Source organism: Agelaius phoeniceus, chromosome 6 (assembly GCF_051311805.1).
Source record: "Agelaius phoeniceus isolate bAgePho1 chromosome 6, bAgePho1.hap1, whole genome shotgun sequence".
Classification (NCBI taxonomy): Eukaryota; Metazoa; Chordata; class Aves; order Passeriformes; family Icteridae; genus Agelaius; species Agelaius phoeniceus.
The window spans coordinates 61,369,689-61,394,487 of record NC_135270.1 but is presented as its reverse complement, the minus strand read 5'-3'; the positions used below and the strand labels follow the sequence as shown (position 1 = coordinate 61,394,487).

The window sequence follows — 24,799 nt, the reverse complement described above, 5'->3', positions numbered from 1 at the left end:
GAACTCCAGAAACTTCCATCCATGCTTCTCCTTTGTTTTTCTGGGTATTCTGAGGAGTCACTGGCAAATAAACACTGAGGTGATTCCCCCTTCAGCCCCAGACCCTGCTGGGCAGTTCTGCATCCCGGGGTGTGTAAAGGACCAATTGCTTGGAGAAGAAACTCCAGTGGCCTCTGAGCAGGAGATGAGTGCTGGCTCTTCCCTCCAAGGAAAGTTCTCAGGGGGTGAAGTCTGGGGAAAGGTCTTGATCCTGCTAGGAAGACAGAAGTCCCAGCCAGACCGTGGGATGGGGTGTGCTTGGATCACACACCAAACCCTTCCAAAGCCAAGACTTCCCACTTCAAGCTCTGTCAAAACACAGACGATGCGGACGCATCCAATTTATTCTCAATAGGTTTTGCAGACTTTCACTTTGCTGGGCTGCTTTCCTGGAATCACAGGCAGAAATCTCTAAGCTGCCAGATTGCCAAAACCTCTGATAAAGATTTAATCCTAAACACAGGCTGTGATTATTTGATTTTTATTCTTTTTTTTTTTTTTTTTTTTTTGGTCTATTGTCTGCTGATAGCTTCACCTGTGTCATCTGCTCTCAGCCAGGCAGCCCAGTGCTGTGAACAGGAAAGATCACCAGGAACAAAACCTTTTACAAGGGATTAAATTTCATCTAAAAGCATGTAATTCTCCATAGCCAGGAGCAGTTTCTAATCTTCATATATAGAAACTTACAAGGCAAGGAATTCAAAGCCACCGGATTAAATGAAAAATGTGAATGAAAAGCTACATGCTGATACTCAGCTGACCTAGGCAAGTTACTGTACATTTTTCAAAGTTTTAAATTACCACTAATGGAAAACGTGGGGAGTAAGGCTGAAGTGTCTCTCTACATCATTCCTTCAAAAAAAAAAAAAAAAAGTCCAAAACAATGAATGAATATTTTCAGCTTAGCCCCTGATGCTTTCCAACACAGTTGGCCTCGCTTTGCTCTTACTGTATAGATCAGCAGGTATCATCGGATTAGATTAAGACCAGCTGTTGATTTCTAGTAAAGGAATTTCCCAAAAAGGTAAAATATAATGCAAAGCTTAGCAGCCTAGATATTTTGGAAGAATAAAAACCTCCGCTCGTGACTGTAAAAAGCAGAGAAAAAGACATTATAAAGCATTTAAGAGCTTTGGTTTCAATTATTTTATATTAAAGGATAGGTAAGCTTAAATTGCTCAGGCTCTTTATAAAAATAAAAGGGATTGTAAATAAAATTGGAAACAGATATACAACAACCAAGTTCCCACAGGTGCATTTTTTTTACTGGGGAAATACCCGTGTGAATTTCCAGTTTCCCATCATGTAAAGGGAGACAATGAATTCTGAAGTTACCCCGTTTGCCTTCAGACTTTGCCACAGAAGAAGAAACCTCTTGTCTCTTCAGACCCCAATGTCCCCCTGTGTGTGTCACAGCAAAGCAAAGGTTTGTGCTGCCCGCCGGGCTCAGCCGAGATCAAAGCCCTGGGCCACTCACAACAAAACAAGAGGGTAAAGCCCAAAGAATCAAAGAGACAAAGGAAAGGTTTAAGAGATAAGGATCTGCCCCAGATATGATATTTCATCCAGATCAGATCCGGTGCAGAAGTTCAATTCAAAGTTCATAAGACAAAAATACAAAAGAGCTCAGCTCCAAGGTTTTGTTGTTCTCTATCTCTCCAGGTTTGCAGTGACATTCCCAACTTCCAGGCAACAAAGGTTTCACCTGTATTATGCAAAACCATAGAGCTTATCTCATCTCCTGCTCCTGGCTATGCATCTAGTCAAATATGTATTTCAGGCATTTCTAATATCCTCACCCGGCCCCAAACCAAATGCCTCCAGCTGCATCTCACAAACAAGGTGTGAAGTCCTGGGGTAACCAGCCAAACCAGAAACTCACTCCTTTCCTCAGAGAAAGGCACCTCTCCTCTCACTGAAGCTCCACCAAGACATCATGGTGAAACATCTGAAGTTTTGGGGTTTTTTTTTTTAAACAAGGAAAAAAAAGAAAAAAAAAAAAACAAAACCCTGCACCTCTGGATTTCTCAGAGGTGCCAAACCTGGTGCATATTATATTTACATCTATAATTTTCTTGGCTTGCAGGGGAGTGCTTGGGAATTACTTGGTTGAAAGAGTCCATTTATCAAGAATTTAGGAATGAGAGAATGATGGCTGGGGAGGTCTGTAGGTATTTGAAGGTGGAGGAGGCAACTGGGAGCTGAGATGTCATTGCCCTCAGGCAGGGCTTGGCAGTGCCTCCCCTGGGAACAGCTCCTCTGAACGAGGTGAAAATATTATCATTGACTGCAAGCAGGATCAGAGACTGCAGAGCTGTGCTCCACAAAACCCTGCAGCTCTTTAAAGCTTTTATAAAATCACAGCCAACATCTTCCTCTCAGTGTTACAGACCCTCAGCTTTTTTCATAGAATATCCTGAGCTGGAAGGGACCCACAGGGATCATCCAGTGCAGATCCAGCCCTGCACAGACACCCCAACGATCCCACCCTGGGCATCCCTGGGAGTGGTGTCCAAAGGATTTCCTGGAGCTCTGGCAGCCTTGGAAATGTTCCCTGAGGAGCCTGGGCAGTGCCCAGCACCCTCTGGGAGCAGAAAATTTCCTCATCTCCAACCTAAACCTGCTCCAGCCGTTCCCTCAGGTCCTGTCACTGTCACAGTGGATTCAGCTCCTGCAGTCCAGTCCCCAGAGCATCCCCAGCTGCTCCAGACCAACACAAACGGTGCAGCTCCTCGGGATGGGCAGGTCACAGCACACCTGGGCAGGTCACAGCACACCTGGGCAGGTCACAGCACACCTGGCCCTGGGCACTGCCCATCCACAGCCCCCAGGCAGGACAGGAGCCATGGGCACTGCAGGGATGCTGTGCAGCAGCACACAGAGAGCCCCCAGGGATGCAGAGCCTTGGGAAAGGGCTCAGCAGGATTATTTACCATGGGGTTTTGAAACAGCTGTTGTCTAAACATAAATGTGATTCTGTCACTTGTCAGTCCCTGTGGTCTGCAGACACCCAGGTTATTTCAGGCAGGGCTGAGCAGAGCACTGAGTTCCCTCACAGCAGGTGAGGTTTCTGCCTGAACCCACATCTAGCAGAGCCTGCTCTGGCATCCTCACACCCTTCTGCTGGCTTTCCTCACCCCTCTGCTCAAACAGAGTCACCCTGTTCCACAAATATTTACTGGAATACCTATTTCACCCTGTTGCAAAAGAGAACTCTGTGACCTTGTCAAGAACCGCATTGAGGGCAGCAGTTGGATGCAGAAGAAGACACAGGAGCAGCAAGGAAAAGTTTGGCAGGAATGATGAGAACTTTCCTGTGCACAGTGTGAGGCAGCTGTCATTGCCTCCCTCTTAGGCAGAGCTGCACAAAACTATGTGGAAAAAAAGCAGAGAAAAGGAGATGTAGGAAAGTGCAAAAGAAAAAACTAGCTAGAAGACTTTTTTCTTTAATTTGGTGAGCGCTGCAGGCTTGTGGTCAGGTTAAGTTGGTTCAAGTGCTGCAAATATCCAGCAAATGGGTCAGGGTTCAACACAGCATCCATTCTCTCACAGGGATGCTTTTGGCAGTAGAATATTGAAGGACATCAGCAGGCCTTGGCTGGGTGAATGGCAGTGCCAATGCCCCCAGTGACAACGGGACTGCACCTGAGCCATGGGATCCATGCTCAGCCTGGCAGTGAGGTGACCCTGCTGGGACAAGGACAAAGATCCATTTTCTGACCCAGCTGGGTCCCACGGTGCTGTCCCAGGCACCAGGGTGGCTCTGGGTTATCCCACTGCCTTTCCACCCTGAAGGAATCTGGACCTCCCAAAGGAGCAGGGCTGGGCTTGTGGGGAGAGCTTGTGGCATGGAGGGAACCATGTGGCCCTTCCAAGATTTCCTGCTTTGAAAGAGGTCTGTGGATGACCCCCTCCCAGTCCTCTGACACACAGAGGCCCCTGAGAATCAGAGGCAGCTGGACCATGCAGTCTGTCCCACCACTCTCTACCTGATGCAGCACTACAGTGTCACTCCACAGGTTTGAGTTTGGCCAGGAGGGGACAACAATTGGCTCCCTGCAACACCACAGCCAAACCCACCTCCTGTGGGATGTTGGGTTTCTATTTTGCCCCCAGAGATCACACACATCTCCTGGGGTTCCCTCACAGGTGGTGTCCCAAGGTGCTTCCACAACCTCCACACCATGGACACGACAGCCAGCAGGAGCTGAGCACAATTCCAGACCCAGAAATCTCCCAGCAATTCTGAGGCCTCATTCAACCTCCCCATGAGAATCGTGGGATGGGAATTTTATTTACCTTTTTTCCCTCTCTTTCCAGCACATTGAGCTGGTGAAATGACAAGATGGAAAGAGGTGGGATTGTCCAGGATGATCCTTCACTGCAGTGATTGGGAAACCTGCACCTCTGCTGGGACCCATGGCTGGGTATTAGCTAAAAAATCAGGTAAAAAATGCCACAATATAAGAATTAATATATAATGTAAATAAATACATCTCTATAATGTATTTATAGAAATAATTATAAGTAAATAGCAATATAAATAAAGATAATAAATATAAACATACACATAAGTTCCCAGAATAAAATAGTTTAGACAAGACTATCCCAAAAGTAAAAATAATGGGTTCTTTAGTGCTGCAGTTGTGGGGAATATTATTAGCATTATTACTATTATTAGTATTAACTTCTTGTCATTGCTGTTATTATTATTATTATTATTTGTTGTATGCAATTGCTTCAGTTCTTAAAAAGTAGAACCTATGACAAGACACAGAAAAACAAAAAAAGAAGATGAAAAAAACCCCCATATTTAAATTTGCTTTTGTATTAAACAGTCTTATAGCTTTGATCAAAAGAAAATGGCAAAAAGAGCAACTGATCTGTCTGTTCTTAGCTGGAGTCTTGTCACAGTAGTTTTGCACTTTTGCTGAGTATTTTAAAAAGGCTCAAACAATCAAGTGGGGTTGAATAAAATTCAGAATTTCTGTCCATTGGTCATCTCTAATATCATGACACCTGTTTGGATATTTCATTAGAATTTAAACAAAAAAAAAAAATTAAATTATCACAACGAATGTAAAATGAAAATCTTGGGGTAATTTCTGTATCAGAATCAACACTTTAATGAAACTAACATGAAACTAAATTAATAAAATTAAATGAAAAAATAATCAAATTAAGTTAAAATAAATTTCAGAAGGTTTATTTCAGAAAATGCAATTTTTAAATTTTGCACTGAAATAAATCAGGCTTCCTAGAATTTCAGGAGACAAAGAAATGGGGATTTTGCCCTTTTTCTTTGACCAAAACCCATCTTTAATGGAAAAAAATACAGTTACCAAAACTGTAAGTGAATCTGTTACTTTTGGGCCCCACATGAGCATGGGTGAAACAACATCCTTGTCCACAATCCCATGGAGCTCACAGCAATTAGGTGAAGCAGGAACAGTAAAATGCAGCATTTGTAGTTACATATTTCCAGATCCTGAAGGATTTCATCCTTCCCAGCCCCAGGACACTGAACCAGCCCACCTACTCCTTATTTCCACAGACAAACAACAGACTCATGGGATGGTCTGGGTTGGAAGGAACCTTTAAAGGGCACCTTTTCCACCACCTGCCATGGCAGGGACAACTTCCACCATCCCAGGCTGCTCCAAGCCCTGTCCAGCCTGGCCTTGGGCACTGCCAGGGATCCAGGGGCAGCCACAGCTGCTCTGGGCACCCTGTGCCAGGGCCTCACTGCCCTCATCCTAAATAATTTCTTCCTTGTATCCAGTCTGAACCTGTCTATTTTCAGTTTAAAACCATTACCCCTTGTCCTGCCAAGCATCACCAGTTGTGATCCACCAGGGAGAGACAGAGGAATCCCATCACTGCTGAGGAAGGGAAGAATTCCCAGACACTCTGAGCCCAGCCCTGTTGGCATCACTGGGTGACAGCCAAGTGCAGGCTCTGCAAAGAGTTCCTGCAAGTCCTTCTTGACTGGCCACAGCTTCCCACTGCTGCTTGCCCAGCAGCTGGGAAATGTGGGAAAGAGCTGAATTGCTGGATTTTGCTTCCCTTGCCAAGCTCCATAGGGACGAAGCCATGGGTACCCTGCCCAGGGCGCTCAGACTTTCCTGTACCCCCATCAGCAATGGAAAGTTGTTTGGGTTCCATGGGCAAACAGCTTCCCCTGGAAAGCTCTTCCCTCTCCAAACACATGACTGAGCTGCTGGACACCGTTCAACTCAGCAAAGTCATCAAGTTAAGTCATCTGAGCACATTTTTGCAGCGAGAGGAGGCTGTGTGGTGGGCTGGCTTGGGAGAACAGTTGGATGCAAACGTCCCTGGGGGGAACAGATGCGGATGACACGCTGGGATCCGGCCGGGTTTGCACAGCACTGTCCACTCCAGCTCCCCAGCTTTACTACAGCCTCCCCACGCTGGCCAAACACAGACCAAGGGTGGTACAAAGCCTTGTCTACATCTGCCTGGTGCCACAGATCACCCCAGAGCTCACTCTAGGGGCCTCTCTGCTACCTGGCCCGGAGCAGAGCAGCTCTGGGGCTGCTCTGTGTTGTTTTTGTTGCTGGTTCTGCTCAGCACAGCTGAGGCATCTTCCTTCCAGATGTTTGCAGGGTGTGTTTGTGCTCACTTCGCTGATGCATGGGAACAGTCACAAGACAAGATGCTCAGCACCAGCCAAAATGCCCCAGCCTAAATAGCAGCCTTTATTTCCACCTCACCTGTCCTCAGAACAATGGGGTTTGTGATTTCCTAAGTGTGTAATACAGCAGTGAGCGCTGAATAAATAAACAGGAAACCCTTCGGTCTGATGATGTTGCTCAAGAAAGGCACAAAAGCAAAAATTCCACTTATCTGAGCATCCCTCCCAAATCTGCTTCCCACACAACCTTTTGGGACATCACGTTTGCATCAGTTTCCTCAATTACTGATTCTTCAAGTGGCCTCCCAAGGGTGCCCCAGAGATGAGCCGGGGGTGGAGGAAAGGGGGTGTAGGAACTCAGCTCTTGTTTTCCTGAGTGCGCCTGAGGCCACGAGCCACGAGCTTGCAGCTTGTGACTGAACCAGGTTTCCTGGAAAGGCAATTCCTTGGATTTTCATCCTACACCTTCCTCCTGGCTGAGCTCACACCGGTCACACCAACCCAACCTGTGTGTGTGGGACTGGGCTGGGGCTTGTGGCAGGGCTGGAGGGACTGAGACGGGCAGGGACGGAGCCTGAGGAGGCCTGAGCAGGGACCTGGAGCATGGAAAGGTGTAAGAATCCATGTCTGAAGGGATCTCCACTCCTGCACAGGGACTGAGGGATTTCCACTCCTGCACAGGGACTGAGGGATCTGCACTCCTGCAACTCCTGCACAGGGAACAAGGGATCTCCACTCCTGCACAGGGACCAAGGGATCCAGAATTCCGAAGCGCAGCCGAAGGAAATCAGAGCATGGAAATCAGAAAGACCACTTGGAAAACATTAACAGCTCATTACTGATGGTCTGTTTAAAAAACCCCATTAATGTATATACACATGTCCCTGGACAGCACGTTCACCCCCAGCTAATGGCAGTGAGTGGAAGCTGGAATGATCTGTGCCTAACGACTGAGCAAACTCCCAGCCCTCCCTCATTTGCACTTTTCCTGCACAGGCTCCTCCTGACCTCTTCAAATCCCATCCCAATTACAGCCTCCCACTTACCCTTCAATGTAAATAAATCCTGCGTGGTGGGGATGGCTGCTACCAGCACAGATAAAAACAGAGCAGGGAAAGCAGGACCTGCAGCAGCTCTGGAAAAGGGCAGGAAAATAAAGCACAGGAGGGAGGGACAGTGGGGCTGACAGTGGGATGGGAGGTGACACCTTCAGGGTTCTCAGAGCTTGGGCAGGGTTCTCTGGGGAGAACTCAGAATCATTCAGGCTGGAAAAAACTCCTAAGATCAAGTCCAGCCATTCCCCCAGCACTGCCAAAGCCACTGCACAGCCATGTCCCCAAGTGCCACATGCACATGGCTTTAAAATCCCTCCAGAGAAGGGAGCTCCTGGGCAGCTGTGCCAGGGCTGGACAACCTTTTCCATGAAGAAATTTTCCCCACTATCCAATCTAAACCTCCCCTGGCCCAGCCTGAGGCCCTTCCCTCTCCTCCTGTCCCTGTGCCCTCCTGTCAGGAGCTGTGCAGAGCCACAAGGGCCCCCTGAGCCTCCTTTGCTCCAGGCTGAGCCCCTGCCCAGCTCCATCCTGGTGCTCCAGGCTCTTCCCCAGCTCTGTTCCCTTGTCTGGGCACACTCCAGCCCCTCCATGTTGTCATGAGGGGCCCAAAACTGAGTCCAGACCTTGCAAGGAGATCCAAAGCAGCAGAAAGATACCCACACCATAAAGATGGATATCCAGCAGGTCCCTACAGGTTATCCATGCTCCTGAGTCTTCTCCTTGCTTGCATGCATAGGAAACTGCCTCAGGAAACTTAGGATCTTCCCCTGGGAAAAAATGCCATCTCCCCAGATGCATTCAAGAGGCTCTGAGAGAAAATACCTGGATCTCTGTTGGCTTCCTGGGGCATTCTCAGGCTGCTGCTGCACTAACAATATTTTCTCTGGATTTGTGGAAGCTGAAGAGCACATTTGAGCACTAGGGCAGGGTGAATCCTCCCAGCACAAGGTGAATGGAGAGAATGAATCAGCTGAAGCCATCCAGGCTGTTCACTCCTCGATCTCATCTCCAAATGCATCTTCCTCAGCTTGCACCCAGCCTCATCCCTGGGCTGGGATGCTGGGACCTCACACTGCAGTTTCCCCAGGAGCCAGCACTTCCTTTGCAATTCCAAGCCACTGGTGTGTCACAGGTGTGACAGATCTTGGGTTCCAAGTTGCTGGAGGCTGGGGGTATCTTTTAGATTTTTTTTCCCCCCTTATTTGTGGGCTTAATGTGGGATTCTTCTACTGATCATTAAACAATTACTCTGTGGCTTGAAATTGTTTTCAAAGGACTAAGTGATGTTATAATGCTCTGGAACTGTCAGCTTAATATATGGGGCTGTATTCAGCATAAATTATAGCAGTTTCCATGCCACAAAAGCCACACAAGTTCATGGATCCAGCCAAAATATTCAGCAGAGAGTTGTGCCAGGCCGCAGGGCCCGTTCTGCCAAGACATGCAGGTGTTCACCATGGAGAGCAGCCCCACCACTGATCCAGGAGATTCCACATCTCCTCCCAGCCAGCCACAATCTCCCTGGGACACCTGAGCCAAAGCCTGGTGAGATCCCAGGAGCAGCAGTGGGGATTTTTGGAGCTGTTGCAGCCCTGAGGTGACACAGCCTTTCACCTGCAGGTGCAGGAGCTGTGGATGGAGACCTTGCCAGTAATTTTGGAGAGGTTCAGCTCCAGGCTGCAAACAGGGCTTGGAGCCTTGGGCATCACTGGGGCTTTGTGAGGTTCCACTTTCTTCTTGCTCATGGGGGAAGTCCTTTCCTGTCAAGACAGCAGAGGGTTTGGAGGTTGGAATATTGAGGGACAGATTTCAAACACACAGTCCTGGAGACAGGGACAGCTCTATGGGACATCCTCTCCTTGGCCCCCTGTTCTGTGCCTGCCAGAGGTGGTGAACTCCAAAGCTGGGCAGAAGCCCCAGAATCTGGAGATGCTCCTCACCCTGAGCTCCCAGCAGATGGGAGATGGGTCCTGTCATCCACAAGCCTCAGGGAACACTGGAATGATGGAGTCCCACCAGCTTCTCATGGCAAATTTGCCCACCAAGTGCTGGCTCCTCCAAGGCAGGGATGGAAGAAAATTCAGCAGCATTTTTGTGAAAGATTCTTGCACTTGCTTGGCCTGGCTGTGCCCCTTCCAGGGAGCAAAGGGAAGAGCCCTGTGTCCTCACAAGAGAACAAGGTCAGGAAATGCTTAGTCCATCCCTGCTCCTGGTTTTGCTGAGTCTGAAGGAGGCTGTCCAGAACAAGATAAACGGAGGGCAGCGGATGTGAGCAGGATGCCATGGGCTCTGTGCAAAACATCCTGTTGTCCTCTGCTTTGCAAAGTGGCAGGGACAAACACGGCTCATCAGGGTGGATGCAGGGCAAACTGTCCCATCTCTGCTCCCTGAGGTTGTTTGATCCTGATACCAGTCCAGTAAGGTCTGAAACAACTCCCCATGCATGCAGGAATCAGAAACTGTCCCATCTCTGCATTCCTGTAGGATGGAAAAACTCTGTCCCACTATCTCATCTGGGTGGTTTTAATCGCTGGCTGGGCTGAGCTTGGTGTCAAGGACCCTTCAGGAAAAGTTACCTGCAGCAGAGACAAACCCCCTGCTACGGTGTCAGAGCAGGGCTGAGGGAAGGGAGGGAAGGACCTGGCCCCCAAAGCACAGGTGGCTCTCCTGGATGTCCCATTTTGCTGCACAAATGACACATTCCAACAGAAAATAACTTTAAATCATCACTCTGGATCAGACCCACCCAAACCAACCACATCTGCCCCCAAAACCAGAAAATATCCATTTGTGTTTCACCTGCTTTTCTGGGAGCATTAACACCTTCCAACCACATAAAACCTTCACCTTCCAAAGGAAAGGGGAGAGACAGAAAGGAAAGCCATGGAAAGCACCAGCTTAGCCCCCGTCACCAACTGAGCAGCACCAATCCAAGAGGAGCTGCCTTGCTACAGAAGGGTTGCCCCACACGGGGCTTTGGACCAAGCAGGGATCTGGGGATGCCACATGGCAAAACGTTGGGATGTGGGAGCAGTGTGAGGATGGCTGTCCCCTGGTTGTCCCCTGGTTGTCCCCTGGCTGTCCCCTGGCTGCTGGGATGCTGCCACCAGCCCATTCCCAGGCACCACATCCAGCCTGCAGCTGCAGGCAGCCGTCATCAGCCCCAGGGTCTGTCCGTGCTGGTTTGGGACGCTTTTTCCACAGAAGATGCTCCTAACCAAAACCAGATTTGATTCCCAAATATCCCCAATCTCCCTTAAAGCTTACAAATCTTCCACACCTGTGTTTGCTCATTGCTGCTGCTGGGCCCTGCCCTGGGAAGGACAATGTTTATCCCACTCCTCCACAGCTATTTACAATGGGGTTTTGGGATGGAGATGGAGCACATTTTTGTCTAATGGCAACAGGGCAGTGAATTTAATTCTCCTCATTAACAGTCATCAGCTTAACGGGAAGCAATAAAAGATTTTTTTAAATTTTTTTTTTTTCAAGAGCAGCTGCTTGTGAGATAATATTTATGGCTGGGACTGTCAGCAGGATGAGTGCATTGCTGGCTTGTGAGGGGGGAAACTGAGGCACGAGGCCATTCACTGACCCACCCTGGACCACACAGATGAGGTGGGAAGAAAACCCAGCCCTCCTCCCTCCCATCCTGAGGCTGTGCTGCCCCAGGCCCCAGCAGCCATGTTGCTATCATGAGCCAGCTATTCATCCCACGGGAAGGGGAATTTCTGAGCAGGGCCCTATTTCCAGCACCCAAGGGAGTCACAGCAGGGCACCCGACCCTCCTTTTCCCCCCCTAAGCCACTTCCAAATCTCTGACTGGCTGGAGAGAGCAAATGCCCCTTCCCATGTCCCCTCAACCACCCATCAAACCGGGAAAGGGAATTTTGAGCCCATTCTGATGATGATAAACAACTTTGTCTACAGTTGTTTCTCTTCTGAGCGTGGCTGGTGAGATCCACAGTGAAACCTGGGATTGCAGGTGGTCCCTGATGACTTTGGGCCAAGGTGTTCCCCTCACATCCTGTGCCCAAAGCTGCAGAGACCCCAGCAGGGCAGAGCTGCCCTCTGCTCTCCTGAGAACAACATTTTGCTTTCCCATTGGTAAAGAGGAGCCACCTCCAAACAGGGACAGATTTTCGACCCTGTTGAATTTGCCCATCTGGGATCTCATTTCTGATAACTGGATTTTTCTTTCCTGTTCCTACTCAGAGATGAGCAGCCCTTCCCTCTCATTGGTATTTACCCCAAGACACACACAGAATTCCCCTCCAGCCTCCCATTTTCCTGGCAGAACCTGACCAAGCTGCTCCCGAAGGTTGTTTGATCCTGATACCAGCCCAGTAAGGTCTGAAACAACTCCCTATGAATGCAGGGATCAGAAAACCAGCCAGCATTTAGCCCTGCCCTGGGCAGCTCTAGGGGAAAATCCTTACTTCATCCATCCCAGGTGTAATTTGGGCTCTCTTGAGTTGTTTTCTGACCAGCAAAGCCCCCAGGTCTTTGTTTTCTGCCATATCCAAGAGAGCTGCTCAGCTCTCTGTGGAACCCTTCTCACCACATTTCATTGCTTCTACCACCAAATTTTGCTCCCAGATCCCATCCTGCTACTGAGGCACATGTGAGTCCTGCTCACTGCTACCATTGGTTAATCAAATTAAAAATATTATCTTTGCAAATGATCCTTGGGGACTGCCTCTTACTGGGAAACTGTCCAACTCTACAAACTGTCTTTCAAGGAACACGGCCAGTGATTATTTTTAATCCTTTTAAACACCAAAACAGTGACTCCTCAAGCTGTACACATTAAATCTCTTCAAGTGACACCTAGAAATACCTGTTTCTGGTGCTCTGAGCCCAGAAATGGCACGGATCAGGATGTTCCACAGGATGTCTTGCTTGGTGCCTCTGCCAGGGACATCCATGAGGTGAAGGCTGAGGGTGAGGGTTCCTGTGGTGAGGAGCAGGAGGTGCCATGTGGGGTTGGAGCCCTTCTCCTCAGACATCCAGTGATGGAATAAGGCCCTGGTTTTCCTCTTTGATGTAGAACAAGAGCAAGAAACTCGCCCAGGACCAGCCCAGCAGCGTGGGGTGCCCCAGGGCAGACCAGGGCTCAGCCAGTGGAGCAATGGTGGGGCTGTGCTGCTTCCACCAGCCCCAACCCACAGCCTCACCCCTTCACTCCCTGCTCCACAAGGAGCTTCTGCCAGCCCAGAGAAGCGTTTTCAGAGAATCACAGACTGGTCTGGGTTGGAAGGGACCTCAAAGTTCATCTTGTTCCACTCCCTGCCATGAGCAGGGACACCTTCCACTAGACCAGGTTGCTCCAAAAATCAGGGAGAAAAGGACCTGGGTGGCTCTTCACTGAGCTCCCCAGTCCTCCTCCTTTGGAGATAACAGCTTAGTGTGGCATTCAAGCAGAATGTTTGCTTTTATTTATTTAATTCCCTGTTGAACATCCTTCAACCTGTACATCCCATCCTGGGCTCCCCCAGTGAGGTGTAAAATCAATTTGGCATTTCTGAGCTAATCTTGGCATGAAGGATTTCACTGATTCCAGTACTAAATAGCAGGTGTGCATTACAGCCCAGAGAAAACCCACAAAGCCAAGAACAGCAATGCAGATTTGTCACCATCTTCCCTCAAATCTGAAATGTAAAACAGTACAGTCTGCATCAGGAGATCAATTTGTAACATATAATCTCATATTTCTGAAGGAGCAGGTGAGGAATGGGTGGATTACTTGAAAAACCACTTGCTCTTTGCCTGTAGGACTCCACTGTGTCCAAAAGAACTGTGGGGCATGAAGATGAACTTTCAGGTGATGGTTTCAAAGCCAATAAAAGGCAACGGTTCAAAATAAATGGATAAACAAAGTGTGGGAATCTCTGGCACAGGATTACACTGAGGGGAAAAAGATTATAGAACTTATAAAGCAATTCTATAAATTACTGGATGTAAAGTTCACAGTCTCCTGTTAAATACAGTGACCCTGATTTTGCATCTGGAAGCTCTGACCTGTAAATAGCTGGAATGTGATGGGTGCTGCAGAAAAACTTTGTTATAGGCCTGCTGTGTTCCTGCCTTCTCCCACAGGACTAGGTGGACTTTTGGAGACAATCAGCACAGACCTTTTTCCTTTTTTTTCCACTGTGAATACAGAGTAACTTCAACGTTTTCCATCCATAGTCTGTTAGAACTGGAAGCCAACATCTCCTCTGGGAGCTGTGCGGTCTCCCTGGATCTGTACCTCTGTGATCCCCAGGAAAAGGGAGAATCAGACCAAAAGTGGAAAGGAAAATCTGCATCTATAAATAAATTCTGAGCCAACACCTGAATGAAGACTGGAAGAAATGCTGATGGTGCAAAGCACCTTGAGATGCAGCCATGCCTGGAGCACATGGACAGGTCCAAAGCACAGGGCTGGCTTTGGATAAGGATTTCCTTGGCATCCTGATGTCTTGTAATGGGCAGCTCATCACAGGTCCTTCCTAGGATGAAATCCTACTGGTGATGAGCAAAAGGTCCAGGCAGCCCTTGTGGTCTGCAACACAGCTCTGGGGCTGGGAGTGATTCCCCATCCCTGGAAGTGTTCCAGGCCAGGTTGGACAGGGCTTGGAGCAACCTGGGAAAGTGGCAGGGAGCTGGAATGAGATGAGCTTCAAGGCCCCTTCCAACCCAAACCATTCTAAAATTCTGAGATTTTATGTCCCTGTTCATTGCAGGGGGTTGGACCAGAAGCCCTTTAAAGGTCCCTTCCATTCCAAAGAATTCTGGGATTCTGCAATGCCTCTCTTGGACACGGATCCATTAACTCCACTGCCATTGCTCAGCACATGGGCTCACAGCAGCTCTCCACAAGGCCAAAGCAGAGTTCTGGGAGAACTCAAGGGATCAGTGGGATCCTGCAGTTCTTGTGTAAAACAGGGAATCCAGGCATGAGCAGGAGGCAGTGGATGAAAAACACTGACTGTGGAAAACAGCACAGGGCTCCTGGCTGGGGCAAGTTCTGGATGCACCACTCAGAACCAAAGTCCCAGCACATTTTTTTCATCTGCTGGGTATGGAATAAATTACTCACAGCTGATCCAGCAGAGACACAGTTCCTCATGGAACCTTCAGACCTCCTTGAGCTCTGCTAAGGTGGAAGTGATGGAATTTTTCCTTCACTGATTGTGTCTTAATGGATACTCTGCAGTTGACTAAGGAGCAAGTGTGAAAATAAGGTAATGAAAGTCCTATTTTACACTTTCAGACCTATGAATGCAGGATCCATGAAGTGGATGAGCATTGTCTGGGCCATTCCTAGGGCTCCCTGTCATTATCACTCCTGCCTAGAAAACAACGTGGACTTTGTAGCTTCCTCTCCATTGTATTGTACAGGAATCCACCTCTGGTTTGAGGTGATGGATCTGCAGGAGGCCAGGCTCCAGACCAGAGAAGAGTTTTATGCCACACCACAGGCCAGGGGCTGAGGTGTCAGATACCTCTTCTGGCTCTGCGTGCTCTTCACACATGACTCTGGCCAAGCCTCTTCATCTCTGTGTGCTCAAAACCTTTATCTATAGGGGTCAGTGACATCTCCTCTTACCTGTTTTGGTCCTGTGGTTTCAGACACAGACTCCACAGCAGAGGATCTCCTGCTTTCATGCCATGAAACCCCAGGATAAAGAGAACAAAGCCCCTGTTGATGCCAAGATTTCCAAGCCATCCCAGCCTGACTGTGCTCATCATTTTGTGATGGGTGAGAAGTTTTCCAGAGGTGTCCAAGCAGCAGAGAAGGGCTCAGTCTTCCTTTGCTGGCTCTGCAGCAAAGCCTCTGTGCCTCTCCCAGAATAGCAACGTGCAAACCTCGGTGCTCCTCTCCCAAACCCATCTGCATCATTAGAAAATAACTTGCAAAGCCTCTGCCCCTGTGGCTGCAAGCAAAGCCTGGCTGGCTGTGCAGCCTCCTCAGCCATGGCATCTCTGGGGCAGCAGCTTTGCTCAATGTGATGCTGCTAACTTGGACTGGGGGTGGATTTACAGCTGGGACAAGAAAATCCTGCCTGAAGACTCTTGGGATCCTAAAGCCAACAGGGAAAGGGTTGGAGATGGGATCAGTGTAACCCACAGGTCTCTGGGGGGAGCTCCTGACACATGGCAGAGCCTGGGACCCCGTTTTCCAGCACACCTGACCCCACCTGTGCAAAAACATCATTCCAGAGCATCCAGTGGCTCTCACCATCACCACCACCATGGTGACCATTGGAGCACAGGGAGCTGGCAAACCCCACTGAGATCTCCTCATTTCCTATATCCATGAGCCACACAGACAGTGCCTGTTAGGTATCCAAAGGCATTGCCTTCCTGGGGAAGGCACAGAGCAGCCTGATTGTGGTGAGCTGCAGATCATCTCCCATCCAGCTCACACTTCTGGGAATGCTGGTCCATGGGCACAGCCAGCAGAAGGACACCAGATGGTGGGAAGTGGCTGCACACCCACCTTCAAACCTGCTCCCCTTTGGTTCACAGCTTGGATTGAATAAGGGGGGATTAAACTGATATCCTTATCTCAGCTCTCCCAGGGATCCCTGCACCGGCCAACACAAACACAGCTCTCGCTCTGAAATCAGTTACATTTGCTAAGAGTAAGTTCCACAGTCAGAGGGGTGATGGCATGATACATTTGTCATATTTTTAAGCAAAGATAAGCATTTGTTGTCTGAGATTAAGCCTCACTCCAGGTCTGCCCTGTTCAAACCAAACAAGCCCTTCTGTGGCACAGCGCACTCATCAAACAGGCAGGATTGGTCACCACGTTAATTCCAGCATGGGATTAAACCCCATAACTGCTGCAAGAAATGCACAAAACAACAGCCAGAAACACTGTGAGGAATTCCAGGGTCTCTCCACACTGATGCTTCACTCCCAGCTTCCCAAAACCTACCCAGCTCCTCCTTGCCAGGATGGTGAGGAGAACTCAAGTCAACACCATTAAAACACAGCACAAATTGAAGTGGGGGAAAAAAACCACCACCGGCTGTCAGATGGAAACTTGAAAGGGACTAATTCTGGCTTCACTTCAGTTTTGGTGTGCTTTCCTATTTTTAAATGATTTAGCAGTTTGAGCATTTCACTAAGTGCTTCTCCAATCACACAAGGCTGTGCAGCAGTTTGCCACCCATGTGTGACAAGGACACACACGAGGAGGGGAACCCTCAGCCCCTGTGTTCTGTGTAAAATGCAGAAGTTCAGCAGTGATGAATAAATTCCTTAATGCATCCATGAGTATTTTGTCCCTGAGATCACATTTACTGTCAGCAGCTTTATAACCACACTTTAGATTCCTATAAATTTTACATAATTTTGTTTAAAACAGTTGACTTTTTTCCTGCACTTTCTGAGCAAAGCACCCCATGCAGGATCTCAGGCAAAAGAAAATCTCCCAAAGGCCTCAGGACAAGAGCACCTACAGAAAAGCAAGTGCCTGTGCCTCCACAGGGTCAAAGCTTTGATTTCATCATTGAAACGCAATGCAAAAAGAAGCACCAAAATAAACAGCTCCATAAAGCAGCAGGAACGCAGCAAAGCAGGAGGCTCCTCCAGGAGAATGACCTAAATCCAAGAGGCATTTGTGCAGATGCAGCTCCACAACACCCTCAGGACAGCCCGGGATGCACCGACCAACAGGGAAGCAAACCTGGGAGAAGCCTCTTTCTTTTTAGTAAAGTCACAGCGATTTTCTTTAATTTTTTTCTTCCCCAGTGTGGAAAACAGCCTCCCACCGTGGCTGCCCCACATCCAGGGCTGCCTGGGGGCCCGGAGCCCCCTTTTCCCACCCGACCCGGGGTTATCGAGGGAGATGTGTGTAATTGCCCTGTCAGGCAGCTGAAAGGCGCTCGCCTTTAGCTGATGCCACTTCAAAATGAAATTCTTTCTTTGGCATGGCTATGTCTGATATGCAGGCATCAAAGGGGAGGCAGCAGGTCGCCGATGCCCCAGGCCACACATTTCCCTTCTAAAGGCAGGAATGAGAGTGTCAGCTCGGGGCCGAGGGGGCCCCGGAGACCCAACACCCATCGCTCCTCCTTGGGGTGCTGGGGGCCTGGGAGGACCCCCCAGCACCCGGGGACACCCCAGGGCTCTCAGAGGGGACCCTGTAGCCTGAACACGGCTGGGATGCAGGGCTGGGAAAGCCTCAGTGGCACAGAGGAGGGCGAGGGCTGGGGATTTTTGTTTCCAAGAGAAGCACAGGGCCGCGCTCTCCTCCTCCCCCCCGCAGCTCCCATCTCCTCTCTCCACCTGCACTCTTCAGGGAGCCAAAGCTTTTGGCAAGCTTTCCGCTCCAGTTTTTATTGGTTTCAACTAAGCTGCCCCTTTTGGAGGGTTGGAAAGCTTCAATCATTAAAGGAAAAGAAGGAAAAAAAAAAAAAAAAAAGGAAGGAAAAGAAAGCATCATGGACCCTTCACCCTGCTGTCCCTTGCCCACTCCCACATGGCCACCCATCCCAGGCACAGCTCCCTGTTTTCCAAGCCCCTCCAATGCATTTGAGGCAGGGTTTTCAAGGCCCTGGACACCTCCAACTGTACCTGCTCGGCTCCAATCACCTTCCTGCTCGGAAGCAATTTAGAAAAGGACACAGCACAGGTAGCTATTAGCTAACACATATTTAACTGCTCCAGATATCTTTTTTTTTCTTCTTTTTTTTGGCATTGTAATGGAGTGATTTGATCTTCAAAGGACCTGTGGAAACCTTTGAAGCTTCCCAATCTCCAGTGGGGAGGGGAGGAGGGGGGGGGGAAATGTTAATAGTTTTAAAACCTGGGGAATCCTGAAGTCAGAGCAAGGGTATAAAACCCAGCGGGTTTAGCATAAAGCCCTCAGGTAAATCTTCACCTTCTTTTCAAATGCATTTTGGTGGGTTGCTTTGGAAAGGCTTGGGCCAGGTTAGCAAGGTCGGCTCTATTCCCAGCGGCTCTTAAATCTCCAGGGACCCTCATCTCCCACGTGGCACAGCCCCAGCACCAGGAGATCCGCGGTACCTCGGCGAGAAATAGAAAGACTAAAACTTGCAAAGCCTTTAAGTGAAAAGAGGGTAGGGGGAGGAAGAAGTGGAGAAGGAGGGAGTGGGGTAAGAAGATAAGGAGACAAAATAAACTCCCGGCTGCACTCCCAGCCAGCACAGCCTCAGCAGCACCCTGAGAGGCGAGACACAAAATGCATTTACCTTTAAAATAATGACTCATTTTATTTTTTTCTTTTAATATGTAGTTATAAATATATTTTGTCAAAATATATGATCATTATTGTCAAAAACATTTGCACATAAAGTCATAAATAAGGTCAAGGTGAACGTTTAGTTTAGAGAAGAGTCCAGCTATAGCAAGCAGTTCTGGGGTGGGACGGGAGGGAGAGAGAAGGGGAGGAGAGGGCGGCGGGGAAGGGAGAGGTCAGCGGCACCCGCACCCCTCCACCACCATCTCCTGGTAGTTTTTCAGGACCACCTTGTCATACTCATCCAGGTAGAGCATGGAGATGGCGCTGAGCTCCGTGGGCACGCAGCAGGCCTTGGGAATGCTGGAGTTCACGGAGTTCACCAGCGTCTGCACGATGGCGTGGTTCGTGGAGTTGAGGTGGTCGGCCAGAGGGAAGGGGCAGTCCCCGTGGCAGTAAAACGCCTGGTAGCCCGGGGGTGCCACGATCCAGTCGTTCCAGCCCACGTCGCTGAAATCCACATAGAGGGCATGGCGGCGGCAGTTTTTTTTGTTCTTGCGGGAACGCTGGTGCTTGGGGCTCCGGCGGGCTCTGCGGGTCAGAGCGTGGCCTCGCCCGTCGTGCCCAAAAGTGACCAGGAGCGGCCTGAGCTGCGCCCAGTCCCCACGCCCTTGAGGTAAAGATCGGCTAATCCTGACGTGTTTGCCCTGATGAGTCTGTGCGTGGTGGAGGTGGGTGACCTCGATCACCAGCCCGTGGTTCGGCTGCTTGTCCTTGGTCCACCGGATCACGGCCGGGCTCACATCAAAGCTCTCCCAGCGCGTCTCGTTGTGGTGCACCAGCCGCGTGTCCAGCAGGCGCGTAATGGCCTGGGCGCGCTCCGACAGCGGCTTCATCACTTCGTAAATGTTTATCCGGTGGAAGCCCCTCTCCCACGCCGAGCTCGGCTCCTCCACCTGCTCCCGGTACAGCCGCAGCTCCGCCGAGGAGATCACCTCGTTTTCCGGCACGCTGCTGAGGTTGAAGACGAAGCGGATCCGGGGCGCCTCGCTGGGACCCGGGACGGTCTCCAGGTGCTCTGGAGGAGAGCAGGGAAGGCGGGGGGGAAGAGGTAAGACAAGCAAACAAGAGCACGTCGGCCTCGGGGCACACGGCCCCGGCACAGCCACAGCTCACACCCACGCCTCACCTGCCCGGCAGGCACCGGCTCCGCTCCGCTCCCCCGCGCATCCCGCCCGGCCGCACCGGGAGCGGCTCCTGCCCCGGCACCGCTGGCTCAGCCGCGCCTCGAGCACTCCACCCCTTCCCATCTCGCCTCCCCCGTTCAGGGAGGCTTTTTCCCTTTAGCTTTTCCTCCCCCAGCCTCTCCAAAATCATCTCCCCGGCGAGATGCGGCGCCACGGAGCACAGAGGTGCCTTGTTACGGGGGGCAGGGGGAGAAAGAGAAGCAAATTCCAACGCAGTAATGATGCGGCTGGATTAATAATTCAGATTTACTTTGGAAAAGAAACATCCGCTAGGAAACATTTGGATCAGATTACAAGGGTCTATTGAATAAACCTTATAAACACACAGCTGTAAGTATTAAATTCGAGTCGGGGTTTGGGTTTTTTTTTTTCTTTTTTTCTTAAGAGTAAAAGCAGGCAGCAATTGCTTTGATAGTTCAAAAGAAACACTCCAGGGGCGAGATCCCGCCCTCGCTTTACTCCCGCATCCGATCCAGAGCCATTAAATCCACGCGAGCCCAGGCAGTGACCCCGAGGCAGAGGCACCGAAGGAAACTCGCTGTTGTCAACAGAAGCAAAAGCACTTCAAAATATGGTCAAGCTCGGGTTAAGCACAGGATGCTGGAAAAAATAGCGAGCAGCACGCCTGTCACCCACACACGGCAGGCTGGGGGGGGTGGTTTTCCTCCCATAAATTTAGGGCCGGGCACGTCCTGCTTCTAAAGGCATTTGTGAGCTTCCAAACGCAAGGAAATCCCGATCGCTACCGGGGCTGGGAATTTACCGCCTCCCATCACTGACCTTCATGGTGGAAACTCCTCACGGTGTTTGCCCGGCTGGTCGATCGCTCAGGGTACTGCAGGCTAATTTCCTGGAGGCTTTCCTCCTCTTCTCCGGACTGGAGTCGATAGAGATCCAGCATGTAACTAGGAATGACGGCTGACTTGCTGGGCTGAGGCCGCCTTCGGAGCCCAAACATCTGCAGCAGAGTTGTTTCGAAACCCCGCAAGAGTTCATGGCTTTGGGCAGAGCGGCGTCCGGATCCGGCTTGTCCCTGAAGCTCTGCCACTTTCTTCCTGCCGGTCTCAGGGATTAGGCTAGCATGGTTAGTACCTCCTAGAAGGACTTGGCATAGTAGGATGACCATCAGCATTCGGTTACCAGGAATCATGGTGTCTCTGGGGTGTAAAAAATACGACAACAAACAAGAAGGAAAGTCAGGATGAGAAGCGAAACCCCCCTCCTCTTCCGAATAAACTTAAAAATAATAATAATAGTAGTAATAATAGTAATAATAAATGGCAAAAGGGCACGGGGAGCAGCCCCCATTCGAGCGGCAGCCGGCGCGCCCCGGCGGGCAGGGACCGGCGGCCGTGCCCGGGCTGTCCGCAGCCCCGCAGCCCCCTCGGGCAGGCGGGTTCCCGGCGCATCCCGGCCCCGCTGCCCCGCCAGGACGGGACGGGACGGGACGGGAGCGGCGGCGGCGGAGCCCGGCGGGGAAGGAAGGGGCGCGCGGCTCTGCAGCTGCCGATCCGAACGCGCCGCCGGACCCCGGGAGGGGACACCGGGATAAGAACAACAAAAAAGTTTTTCTTAAAAAAAAAAAATTAAAAATTAAAAGAAAAAAAAATTAAAGCCCTGCGATGAAAACAAAAAGCGAGGAGCGAGGCGGAGGAAGAAGAGGGCTGTACTCACTGACAGCAAGCAAGGCATATCAGCACAGTCCATGATTCTGGAGAGCCAGCCCGGACCCAGCGCGCCGAAAGCCCCGGGGCAGCGGCTGCCGAGCGCCTCCCGCGATCGCCGCCCGGCGCAGTGCGGCCGCCGCCGCCGCCGGCCCCGGTTTTCTGCCGGCCCCGCAGTCACGTGGAGCCGCGCTCGCCGCCAGCCCGGCCCGGCCCGGCCCGGCCCGCCGCCCCCGGCCCGCCCCCGGCCCGGCCCGGCCCCGCGGGGGACGGCCCTGCCCGCTCCGCCGCCCGGGCAGCGGGGGGAGCGCGGGGACCCCCGGCGGAGCGGCCGCGCTCGGAGCCTCGGGGCGCGGGACGGGGCCGGTGCGGTGCCCCGGGATCCCCCGCGCCGCTCAGGTGCATCCCCGGAGACCCTCCCGCCCCGCCCTGTCCCCGCACGGCCGGGGCGGGGTCCCCGGGGAGGTCGGGGCTCCGCGGTGCTCCCCGAGGGACCGGGCTGGGAAGGGAGGCTCGGGACGGGAAACTCGGGAAACTCTCGTCGACTGTCCCCCGACGAGAAGGGAGGGAGAGCTTGGGAACCAGAAGCAGCTGCGCGGGGAAGGGCACGGCGGCAGAGCGCGGGTTTCTCCTGTGCTCCCACCCCCCGCCAGCCCCGAGGGTCCCCTCCCGGGGGTTGGGAGCCCGTTGCCAGCACCGGGGGTTATTCGCAGTGCTTGCCCTGGATTCCCTCTCGTCCTCCAGATTCTCTCATCCTTCTCCCTGGCTGCCTGAATAGCCCTCTCCCCCTTCCCTCCAGGCCGGGTTCCCGGACCCCACCGAGGTGTGCACAGGCGCCTTCCCAGCCCCGCACGGGCTGTGTACGGCCACAGCTGGCGGCTCCAGAGAGGTACGGACAGGGGTCTGTCCCCGGGAGGAAAGATGCTCCCTGCCCCACAGTTCAACTCCAGAATTGCTCTGGGCCAGCTTTGGGCTGAGAATAAGAACCAGACTTCCCAAGGCTTGAGGCTGCTCCCAGGAGGGGGTTTGGGACAAACTGGTTTACCATTAGCTCACATTAACTGGACACACACAACACATTCAGGCACAGGGTGGGATTCTTGGGGCTGTCCTGTCCAGGGCCAGGATTTGGACTCGATGATCCTTGTGGATCCCTTCCAGCTCAGGATATTCTGTGATTCTCTGACCTGCTGGGGGTGATGTATGAACACAGTGTGGAGAAGGCAACTCTGGGGAAAGACCCTCTGAAGGAAGTGTGACAGATGCACCATCCTTTGGAGACACAGAGTAGACTGAGCAACCCCATGGTAAATCAAGCCAGCTCCACCACGGCATTAAAATCTGTCCCTTCGCCCTGCTGGGGTATCCCTTTGTGTTGGGCAAACTGTCACCCACAGTGAGAACACGTTAATTTATGAGACCAAAAGATGTGGTCATGGAGTGGCCATGGGAACTCCTAAGCTCATCAATTAACCACAACCAAAAACCAGCTCAGAAACGATGACTGTGGCCACAAACCACGGGGCTGCTGTGCCTGAGTGCAGCAAACCCACACCAGCGCCTTGGTGTCCTCCCAGCGCTGCCCCAGAGCTCACACACCATCACAGACGCCTTCTTTTCATATTTCACTTTTTTTTTTTTTGAGCTCAGACCTGACCCATGCATTAGAAAAGCCCAGGGATGTCACCGAAAGGACACGCACAGATAAAAGGCAGTGCTGACACTGTAATATCTCTGAGTTATTCCTATACCACTCCGAGTTTAAAAGAAACATCTGTTAGCAAGGTATTTGGACTATGAATCCATCAAAATTTGTGAAATATTGCTATCACCATTTCAAATGTATCACACTGTGTGTTATTCTTAACAAGGAAAAACAATTTTGGGAGTAGCTGCTGTGTAACTTTTTTTAAGTTAAATAACATTTTCATTGAAAATACTCCAGTCTATAAACAAAGTTTACATGAGGGCCTGTATAGTGCTGTTCCTAAAACAGACCTCTGTTTTAGGACTGGGAAAAGCAACCAGCTCCTTCTTTGTGGGGTGTGTTCCTCTCTTTGTCTGAAGACCTCACTCAGGTTTTGTAGGGATCAGAGAGTGGCCGTGCTGGAAATGTTTGTCCTGGAGGAATTCAGTCGCAGGGCATCCAGCACCCGCTCTCCTAAGCCATCCTGCTGAGCTGAGATCCCCAAAATTGCTTATGTAACACTGGTTAACCATGCCCCTGAGCTGGAGCCAGAGAGCCAGGGCAGAGCAGTGTGGTTTGGGGTCTCGTAGGAGGCAAGAGCGTATTTGAGTAGCTCCCTGGTTACTAAGAAGTGTTAGTCATGGGGAAAGCTGTAGTATTTATTCCGTAAAATGTAAATACATAACCCAAACCACAAAGGAATAACCATGGATGGAAATAGTGTAGCGTTTACTGAAGGAGCTGGGCTGCCTTTCTACAGAAGCTGTATTTCCTTGGCCCCATAGAGCATAATTCACCTTGAACGGAGCTTCTGCTCCAGCCCGTGGAGTTACACATCGGCTGAACTCGGTCCAGGCACACTAAACAACCCAGTGTGTTATATATTCCAACCAAAAAAGTGATGCCAAAACGGAGCTAAAAATACAAATGTGGAAGGTTTGAAAAGCAAACACTGCTTAATTCAGCAGTGGATGCAACATTAAAGATCCAGCACATCAAAACCAGAGAATGTTGTGTCTGCACTCAATGCAAGGCTCAGCTCCCCTGTTCACACCTCACGTGGGTGATGGGGGATCGATGGTGGTCTTGCCTGTGACCCACTCCCAGTCTAAGGGATCTGCTGCCAGGTTTTTTCCTCTCTGTCTTCTGTGAAAAACCTTCTGGGAATCTCTGCACCTGGGTGGCAAAACCAGTGGTCTCCTCTGGAAGAGGGAGCGTTGGGGACGTCACCCTGCGAAGGCTGGCCAGACCC

General features: G+C 50.8%; 1 protein-coding gene across 3 annotated transcripts; it reads right to left on the bottom strand.

Annotated features, from left to right (window-relative positions):
• Positions 1-18,982: 18,982 nt before the first annotated feature.
• BMP4 (bone morphogenetic protein 4) lies at positions 18,983-22,003 on the bottom strand. Of its 3 annotated transcripts, XM_077180864.1 has the most exons (3): positions 21,871-22,003; positions 20,977-21,353; positions 18,983-20,027 (listed from the first exon to the last, which is right to left on the bottom strand). In XM_077180864.1, the coding sequence occupies exons 2-3, from the start codon at positions 21,344-21,346 to the stop codon at positions 19,186-19,188; spliced, it is 1,212 nt and encodes a 403-aa protein (XP_077036979.1). In that variant the 5' UTR covers positions 21,347-21,353; positions 21,871-22,003; the 3' UTR covers positions 18,983-19,185. The 3 variants fall into 3 exon arrangements, with proteins under 3 accessions (XP_077036979.1, XP_054491481.2, XP_077036980.1); XM_054635506.2 differs by lacking the exon at positions 21,871-22,003 and having other exon boundaries at positions 20,977-21,300; XM_077180865.1 differs by lacking the exons at positions 20,977-21,353; positions 21,871-22,003 and adding an exon at positions 20,139-20,955.
• Positions 22,004-24,799: the final 2,796 nt, after the last annotated feature.

Bases quoted from the DNA above. Each gene is read 5' to 3' on its own strand.
- BMP4 (XM_077180864.1), bottom strand. From the start codon at position 21,346: ATGATTCCTGGTAACCGAATGCTGATGGTCATCCTACTATGCCAAGTC. The intron at 20,028-20,976 runs GTCAGTGATGGG...GCTCTCCTCCAG, and splicing joins GAGGAGTTTCCACCATGAAG to AGCACCTGGAGACCGTCCCG.